Source organism: Belonocnema kinseyi, chromosome 5 (assembly GCF_010883055.1).
Source record: "Belonocnema kinseyi isolate 2016_QV_RU_SX_M_011 chromosome 5, B_treatae_v1, whole genome shotgun sequence".
In the NCBI taxonomy this organism is placed as follows: domain Eukaryota; kingdom Metazoa; phylum Arthropoda; class Insecta; order Hymenoptera; family Cynipidae; genus Belonocnema; species Belonocnema kinseyi.
In genome coordinates, this window is record NC_046661.1 from 77467977 (window position 1) to 77478170 (window position 10194).

The window sequence follows — 10194 nt, forward strand, 5'->3', positions numbered from 1 at the left end:
ACATTTTTTAGTAGAATATTCGACTATTTCGTTAAAAATTCGTCGTTTTTTGTTGAATTTAACGGTTTCTTATGGAAAATTTAAATCTTGTTTTGGTTGAAATGTCAACTATTATATTTTTTGCTCAGAATTATATTTTTCGGTCGGAACTTGATTTTAGTTAAGAATGCAACTATACTTGGTTGAAGGTTTAACTGTTTGATTAAAAATGCATCTTTTTGTTGCAAAATTAACTATTACGTGTATGGATTTTATAAAATAGATAGGAGTAATGATTAATTTAAGAAAATCTTGGATGTTGTCCAATATTTAAATAAGGCATTTTAAATTTGCCGCCTAAGTCCATGGTGGGTTAGATTAAAATGGCGCCATAATGTTTAGCCAATAAGGTTTTCTTAATAAGGTTTTTAACTAGAATAAATTCAAAGAAAAAATTAAACCAAAGTTTTGGCTCTAAATAAGTTGAGAACAAACTTGATTTGACTAAAGAAAATACCTAAATAAATACTTGAAAAAGTAAGATTATGACAAATAGTAAAATAAACCGTTTTAAAATATTACTAACATTAATCTTAGTAATATTTTAAAACGATTTATTTTACTTAACACTTACTGTTGTTAAGATACATTAGTAATGGATATAAATATTTAAAACTTGTATGAATTCGGATGAAATTAAAGAGTAACACATCAATAACAATATTTATATCCTTTTCTATATTTTTCTGATTTGGACGCAAACTCTGCATCACCCTCTTTCCCTTTAATTACTTTTGTGTAGATAATTTAAAAACGAACCCTTAATTAGCTAAAAATATTGTATTAAGGTGACAGCAATGGTCAGTGATCGGATGGGTGTCGCTTTTTTGCATTTTTTTTCTATAAAATATTGGGTAACTCTAGAAATATCGAAATTGTGTTGCAGCAAGTGGCCACGCCGAGTGTTGTGAAGAAAATCCTGCGGATGAAACAGGAAAATCCGACTATGTTCGCATGGGAGATAAGGGAAGCATTGGCTCGACAGGGAGCTTGCGATCCTCAAAGCTTACCTTCCGTGTCTTCGGTCAACCGGATACTAAGGGGTGGAGGTTTACAGACTGAAAATTCTGGATTCGAGGGTGGATCTTCTACCACTTACCAGCCACAAATCCCGGCCCACGTTGGTGGTGTTAGAGGTGGGCTTTTCTACAATACTTCTACATTTAAATTTATTACCATTATTTATTTCCATCACTATATCCTTTTTAATACAATTTTCTATTATAATAACTATATACTTTTCTAAAAAAAAATCATATCTTCATTATTTATCATTTTTTTCCCTGAGCTTTACATAACTTCCTCTCCTTTACATCTTTATAACATTATTTTTACCACGCTTATCACCTAATTATCTTATACAGCAACATCTTAATCAGCGTAGTCCTGCTTCACTTTTAACTAGCCTTCTGCTTCTATGCGACTTCTGTTTCCATTTTCTCTTCTTTCCTTTTCTTTCCATTCATTCCTTCCATTTCCTCTCCCCAAAATTCCTTCACTCTTCTTTTTTACCTCTTCTAGGTTTTTCTATCTCATCCATTCTCGAGCTATCCTCCCCTTTACTCCTTACCTCTCTTGCAACTATCCGATACACACTCCCATGTCTCCTCTACCCATTCACACACCATGTATTTTCTTTTCTCATCCTTATTTCAATACATTGATTCTTTTACTTCATATTCTCATCTGCATCTAGCTTTTGCTATACCTATCACCGGCCCTTCTTTATCTTTTTTGTCTAATTCTGCATAGTCTATCGAAAAAACTCTCTTCTTTCTACCTTCCATCTCATTAACTCTACATCCTTCTATCCATTTTCTTCCACCTCCTTGTAACACTTTAACGCTAACTCAACTCCCTTTCCCATCCTTAATTTCTCTTCCAATTTTCGGGCCCTCTTTTCTGTCCTTGTTTTCAAATCTCTCTCTTGGAACCTCTCTATATCCTTCCTCTCCTTCCATCCCCATATTTCTGTCCCGTATGCTAATACCGCCCATGCCAGCGTATTAAACAACCTAATTCGCCTCTTATATATTTTGTTGATCTTCTTTTTTCTATTCCCGGTTACGTTTTTATTACCCCCGAAACTTTCTTAATCCCTTTTCTAATGTGCATCCCATGTTACCTAGTCCTCACATAAATCTTATACATAAAATGTCGGCATGAAGTTGACCCCTCGATAATCGCTAACCCCTTCTCCTTTTTCACTGTTGTTACCATCCTCCCCTCTCCATACCATATTGAACTTATTATCCACGTCCGCTCTTTCAATCCCTTTCCCCCATATTTTTCACACTTCATTCGGGATTTCATCCATATCTGCTGCTTTCTTCACAACTCCTAAGAATTCCATTAAATATTTCTTCCATTCTTACATTTCAATCTCCTGATTAATTCTTTAAGTTTTTTTCCTTTCCCTATTTACTACTTTCCATACTTCTTCCGCCTTCTCCTCAAACCTTTTATTATTTGCTCTTTTTTTTTGCAAAATTCATTATACTCTCTCTTCATTTGCCTGTATTCCTCTATACCTTTCTTTTAATTCTTCCATTCTCTTCATTCCTTTCATACTTCCTTTCCCTTCTCCTTACATTCCTCATTCCTGTAGCCTCTTTTTCTCCCGGGCACTAAGTTCTTTCTTAGATGTATCCTTTAATATTCTGTTTACCTCTTCTATCGTCATTTCCCAATTTTTTTGTTTTATTTGCGTTTTATATCAGAAATCGGTCATTTTCTTACAAAATCATTAGACTTCAAGGAAATTAAATAATTGTATAGATTGTTTTTCGTATAAAATTGCTATTTTTAATAAAAACTCATTAAATTTTCAAGTATATTCACAATATTTGAACAATAATAGGGTATGTTAGCGGTTTTCACCGGAATTCGGCGATTTGAAACAAAACTCATTTGACTTCAGAAATTAATCTTACAATTTTGAACAACTTTAGGTTATTTTAGTGTAATTCCTTGGAAATTGCTATTTTTTATCACAAATGTGACGATTTTCTTGTTTACAAAAATATTTTATATTTCTTCTGAAGCTAAGATATCAACTTTTATCAACGGGGTCTTTGCATGAATTGTAGATAATATATGTTTAAAGTACTGCATAACATTCTAAAAATTGTATTCAGTTAACAATTTCTAACAAAGATATTTTCTTAGTTAAAATTGTTGAAAAGCAGCAGCCCAGTCGTACCAAATCTTACTAAAAAAAAGACACAATTTTACTTAAAATAAAACCCCCAAAAAAAGATAGTAATGAATATAATATCATTTAAGTCTATGAGAATAAGATTGCATGTGCAATAGCAAAGATGATCCACAACAATATTTATAAGTTTGCCTATGTTCGCAAAAATGAGAAAGATATGGGCCGAAGCCGTTGGAAGAACCGATATTATGTTTACTGATAACACATTAAATTACTAGATTTTTCCGCAAAAATTCAAAAGTACATTTCAAACATTTTAAAAAAATTCAAACTTATTTCGAAAAAAATTTCCTCCCTTAGTTCATTATTTTTTTTATATTCTTTTGATTTTACTAGGGGAAAAAATATTTGAAAATATGCAACAACCCCATTGATGAAAAATATTGGCCTTGTATTTCTTGTCTAGTATTTTAGATCATGGTAAAATATTTTCGAAAATTAGATGATTTAATCTAGATTAACTAGGTTGTAACCAGTATTTAAGAAAGACAATTTGAATATTACGCCAAAATTCCCGATTGGTTAAGTTGGAATACCGTCATAATCCTCGACAAATAATAGTCGAAATCTGATTTTTGCGTGCGCTTGAATCCTCATAAGAGAGAAAAGGCTAGATTCAGATTGATTGGTAAAAATTAGCAATTAAATTAAATTAATGAAAATAAATAGAGAAAATCAGAGAAGTCTTTATTAAATTTTGTAATCGAAAAATGCATGAAAATTTTAATTTTGTTCCGTCCTTGAAATTGCGATATTATTTAGTTATTCGTGAGACGCTCATTAAGGAATCCCGCTGGAATTTCGAGTTCGAAATCCGGAGTGACGACCGAATCGGAGTTGCCAAGCAGGGACCCAAATTGCTGGGTCCACGCAGGGGGCGGCTGATGCAGGGATGTCTTGAAATTTTTAGATTTCGCTAGATTGCGTGCCGAAGTGAGGCACGCTGACGAGTCAATTTTGCCCTTCCAAAGCATTCTCGGATCTCATTCCGTCTTTTCTGTACCGACAAACGCAAAAAAACTTAGTGGAAATAAAAAAAAAAGAAGAGCGAAAAAAAGAAAGCTAAGATTTAAGAGCGCGGAGACAGATGTTTAGAAATCATTAGACTATATTTTAAAATAATAGAGCCAATCTCATTTTCTTTGAAAATATGGCACTGGTCTAATTAGAAAGGCGGTCACTAATTTTCTTTGATTTTTTATAATAACTAGCATCATCAATCGCACACTGTATGCAAGTATAGTTTTTCCTAAGGTTCTTGAGAAAATTCTAAAATATTTAAAAATTTCAGACATTTCAAATCAAAATTTCAACAAAACACTTCACCTTAAATCAAAAAGCTGAATTTTCAATTATACAATATGAATTTCCAATTATAATGATAAATCTTCAGAAAAAAAATAATGAAGTAGGTAAATCCTCAACCAAAACAGGTTCATTTTCAACCCTGAATATCAATTTTATGACAAAAGAGGCATCATTTGACGAAATAATTACATTTTCATTCAAATAGATTAGTTTTCAACTAAAATGATGAATTTTCAACAATAAAATTGAATTTTTAACAAAACAGTTTAATCCTTAGCTAAATCAGATTAATATTCTGCTAATAAAGACGAATTTAAAAAATATATTTAACTGATGTTATTTTGACTAAAAAATATATTATTTAAAAAAAATATGAATTTAAAAAAAAATTATTTTTAAAATAATGCAGGAAGATTTTTGTTCAATAAGGGCAAATTTTCAACAAGAAAGATAAATTCTCCGCGAAAAATCTAATTTTCAATATTTCAGCTAAAAAAATGGATTTCGAATTTTAAGAGGTGAATTCATGCAAAAATACTGTTTAACAAAGTACTTTAATCTTTAATCAAAACAGATTAATTTTCAACAAAACAGCTATATTTTTAACCAAAAAAGATTAAATTTCTACTGAACGAGCTGAATTTTAAACTATACAAAATGAAATTTTCAAAATGAGAAATCATTTTAACATTTGCCAGCAATTAAAAAAAAATTAATTATCTTATTGAAACCTTTCAAAATTTTTAAAAAGTATCAAATTTTTAATTCAAGATCTTGAATCACTAATTTTTTTTAAACATTTTTTGAAATCTTTTACAAGTTTTAAACTATTTTTCTATCTTTTAAAAACTTCTAAATATGTCTTAAACATACTTAATTTTTTTTTAATTTTGGAGCGTTGCTAAATTAAACTTTTTGCTTGAAAATCTTCTACATTCTTTTTTCGGATATGTAGGAAATAATTTTTAATCTTTAAAAAATTTTCTAAATTCTTCTCAAGATCTACATCATTTGCTTATTGCTTATTTTCGATACTTGAATTTCTTTATTTGTACCGACAGTGTATACATTTTTTAAATTAAGATATTATATAATTATTTCTCTGTATATCAAAAAGTTATTCAATATTAAAATGTCCTCTTTTGTCAATAATCTTTTTACACATTTAGTAATAAAATTATTTATGTAGAAACTTTAAATGACAAAATAATTACTTAGAGGAGTAGGTCAAATGCCAAAGACTAAAAATTCGCAAGGAGTTCTGACGCTAAAAAAATATTTTGTATTCAAATTAAATATTATATTTGTTAATTAGACAATTCTAATTTTTTCAGAACCACTTCTGCGCGGTGATTATCAATTTTTCTATCCTGGAGCGTTAGGCCCTTTGCACGTTTCGACTTCAGGAAATTCTGGAGCGCCAACCTGGAATCCAACTTTTTATTCTTCTCTTTATCAAGCTACCACTTTGCATTTGCATCACGAATCACAGTAAGTTTGCTAAACTATCACCCTGCATATAATTATTTATTTATTTTCACCGAGTTGCTACAGGGTCTGAAAACTCTGGAAAAGAATATCATTTTGGTAAATGTTCTAAAAAACTTGAAAAGAGACTCAAGGCGAGACTCGAGACGAGGCTCAAAACGAGACAAAACTCGAGGCGAGATGAAACGATACTCGATACGAGATTCGAGACGAGACGATATTCGAGACAAAATACATGGAAAAATGTATTTTCGTAGATTTTACTGATACGAATTTATTTTGTAGATTCTTTTGAAAAGACCAAATCTGCTAGTTGAAATTTGTATTTGTTTATCGAACTTGTTTAAACAATGAACCATTTTTATCATCTATAAAAAATCGTGCATATTATTTATTGCCGGCAAATTTTTTATCAATTTTATTAAAGAAACTAAGTCTATGGCGCGAAGTGGCTAAGTTATGAATTTGTTTATTAAACTTGTTTATAAAATTAGCAGTTACGTTGGAATTAAAAAAAAGGGTAACTAAGTATTTTTTACATATAACCTGAACGAAAAATTGAACAATAAAGTCTCTAAGTATTTTTAATCTTAAAGTAGCACTTTCACTCTTTCTTTTGTTAAAAGAAAAATAAAGAAATTTCTTTGTACATTGTAACCTGATGTCTATTATTTTTAAGGAATGTTTTTATTAATTCCATGATATTTTATATAAATATAGATAATTAGTTGCAAAAATTTGTCCCGCTCGTGCCGTACCTTGAGAGAAGGTCCATAAATTACATTACCACTTTAGCGGCAGGGGGGAGTCTCACAAAACCTACGGTTGGTAACGGGTAGGGAGATGGTCCCAGTCAAATTAACGTTAGACGTATATTACCTTTTTAGAATTTAGAGAAATTTTTTTTCTTAAAGTACATATGGTAACGTTTTTAGTACGTTTTCAAGTAATAAATGTTTTTGATTGAAAATTAATCTTTTTGTTTGAAAATATATTTATATTTTTTTTATTAAAAATTCATCATTTTTGATAGTTCATCAATCTTTTTGTTTATATATTCATCTTTTTTAGTTGGAATTTCAACTTTTTGCTTAAGAATTCTTGAGTATTGTTAAAAATTCATTTTTTTCGGTAGCAAATTAATCTTTTTGTTTAGAAATTCATCTCTTTGGTTAAAAATTTAACAACTAGGTTTTAAAGTTAAACTCTTATATAAAACTATCTTCAAAATTTTAGTTAAAAATTTATTTTTTGTTTCAAAATTAAACTGTTTTGTTGAAAATTTCTTTTTTTTTTTTTTGTAGTAAATTAATCCGTTTGTTTCCATTTTTTTTAGACAAAAATCAACTTTTTGGTTGAGAATTCTTGAATTTTGTTAAAAATTCGTTTTTTTCGGTATAAAATGAATCTTTTTGTTGCAAAATTCATCTTTTTGGTTTAAAATTTCGGTAAAAAATTAATCTTTTTGTTTAGAAGCTTATCTTTTCGGTTCAACGTTCAACTTTTTGTTGGAGAATTCTTTAATTTGGTTAAAAATTAATTTTTATGGTAGGAAATTAATCTTTTTGTTTAAAAAAAACGTCTTTATGGTAGTAAATTAAGCTTTTTGTTTAAAAATTTCTTCTATTTTACTGGGAAAATCAAATTTTCGGTTCAGAATTCTTAAATTTTATTAAAAATTTGTCTTTTTTAGTAGTAAATTGATCGTTTTGTTTAAAATTTATTCTTTTTTACTTGAAAGTTCAACTTTTTGGATCAAAATTCTTAAATTTGATTTACAGTTCGTATTTTTTGTATTAAATTAATCTTTTTGTTAAATAATTCATCCTTTTGGTTAAAAATTTAACAGCTAGGTTTTAAAGTTAAACTTTCTTCAAATTAAAAATGAAATTTTCTTTGTTTCTTGAAAATTCAACTTTTTGGTTAAGAATTCTTGAAGTTTACTAAAAATTCATCTTTTTGGTAGTAAATTAATCTTTTTGTTTAAAAATTCATCTTTTTCAGTTGAAAGCTCAACTTTTTTGGTAGAAAATTTTCGAATTTGGTTAAAAATTCGTTTTTTTTTTAAATAGTAAATTAATCTTTTTGTTTAAAAATTCACCTTTTTGGTTAAGAATTCTAAAAGCTAGGTTTTAAAGTTGAACTACTACTACATTAACAATTCGTTTTTTGTTGTTGAACATTAATCTAGTTTAGTTCAAAACTCAACTGGTCTTATATTTTGTTGGAAATTCGTATTTTTGGCATAAAATTAACTCTTTCATCAAAATTTCATATTTTTGATTTGATTTTTCAACTGTTTTGTATAGAAAAATCGTCATTTTGTCTTGAAAGTTCAATAAATTTGTTTAAAAAAAATCGACTACGGTAGAAAATTCGTTTTTCTATCATTTAAATTTTGTTATTAAAAGCTTAACTATTCCATTTTTGTTTAAAAATGTACCTTTCTTAGTTTAAAAATTTAATAATACGCTGATTATCTGTGACATAAAATTCAATTAGGCACATTTCAACACTTACTCTGAAAATCACTCTATTATTTTAATTTTTTATTTATTACTTTATTTATCACCACACGGTTACGTAGACAATATATTCAATAACTTGACTCGATTTAAAGACAAAAACAAAAACAGTATAAACGTAAAATCGGATTTTACTTTAAGGCTACGTTACTTTCGTTGGGGGGGGGGGGGGGGGGGGGGGGGCGTCATAACCAAATCAACGCTGTTCAAAGAGGTGTCGGGTCCAAATTTGGTAACGCAGTTTATGGATGATCCCTAATGGATAAACCGGCACTGAAATAATTCTAATAAGCATTAATCATTTTCCTAAGTTTGTTATTCCCTTTTGTTAACAGATCCATGGACTCAGACCGACTCGCTGATCGTCAGGAGAGCCAATCTCAGGTGGAGTTGAAATCCAGTTCGAGTTCGATGGCCGGAAGCGACGACTCCCTGGACAAAAGTGACCTGGACGAAACAACCGAGTCCCAAGACCACTTTAAACCTTACCAAAGATCTCCAATCATCCTCGAGCTGGGACAAAAAGTTGGAAGCGAGCGGAGCGCCTTCGTGAGACACGTAGTTGGAAACCCAAACGAGAATTTCGAGAATTCCTCTCGAAATCCTCCGTCGCCAGTGGAAAACCCACCTAGGAATCTCCTCACTCGAGGGATTCTCGGGGGCGAACAAAATTCCAGCGACGTTAGTACTGGCATTGAAAATCAACCGCCTCCAAGGAAGAAGAATCCTTATTCAATAGAAGAATTGTTGAAAAAAGACGAGACCAAAACGAGTTCAAAAAGGCCCAGGCTTCTTAATACTGGAGTCGTTCAACCCTGCGGCATCGTCGTCGGAAAAGAAGTTTGAAGGAACCGATCACTTCCTAGTGTGCTTTAGTGATAGCCATAACCGATCGAAAATCGCTGTTAAGGCAGAAAATCCTCGATTCCTTTCCGTCTCTAATTTATTTTTTTAGAAACCCACGGCTTTGGTCAGTTTGTCGCGAGAAATTGAGAGGAGAAATGAAAAGAAAGGAAAAATCTTAATGTTGTGACCAAACTTGAGGCCCCGGGTCAAAAAGCTCGCCCAGTGCTCGCACACGAGTAACAGAATTGGGGCCCAGAATTTGTCGCCTGATAGTGGGGAGGCGCGACGTCAAAGGGCCTCCGAGTTTATCAAATTTTTAGTCACAAATTTAATTGTTTACAGTACATTCTGATAAAGAATAACGAGGCGAAACTTTGTTCTATTTTTCCATTTTTTTGTATGATTTAATCTTTAATAATTTTAAATTGAGGCTGGTCGGTTACCATGTTTTTTTAGCTTCGCCGATTAAAAGTATCGAGGTAAGTTCATAGTTGAAAAAACTTTCAGTGAGGTATTTGTTTCTCAGAATTCGAGGAAGATTCTTGGAAATTTTCAGATCGATTTATTGAAAATTGAAGGATTTAGATATTTCATAAGAAAGCATACGATGCCGTCAACAGTCGCTCACGCAGCGAACTTGTCGATGGCTGCATCGCATGCTTTCTTATGAAATAACTGATTCGACCGATCTGAATTTGCAATAAAATATTATTAAAGAATAGGCGCATTTCATTTTTTGTTAATTTTTTTTAATCATCACTGGAATACACT

The 10194-nt window shown here is 30.6% G+C and overlaps 1 protein-coding gene across 1 annotated transcript in view; it reads left to right on the forward strand.

Moving 5' to 3' along the window:
* LOC117173185 overlaps window positions 1-9423 on the forward strand; it is a 65782-nt gene extending 56359 nt beyond the window's left edge. The window contains exons 4-6 of the mRNA XM_033361608.1: window positions 926-1175; window positions 5899-6055; window positions 8913-9423. Of these exons, the coding sequence (XP_033217499.1) occupies window positions 926-1175; window positions 5899-6055; window positions 8913-9423 (918 nt within the window). The remainder of the gene's footprint in view (window positions 1-925; window positions 1176-5898; window positions 6056-8912) is intronic.
* The last annotated feature ends 771 nt before the right edge of the window (window positions 9424-10194 follow it).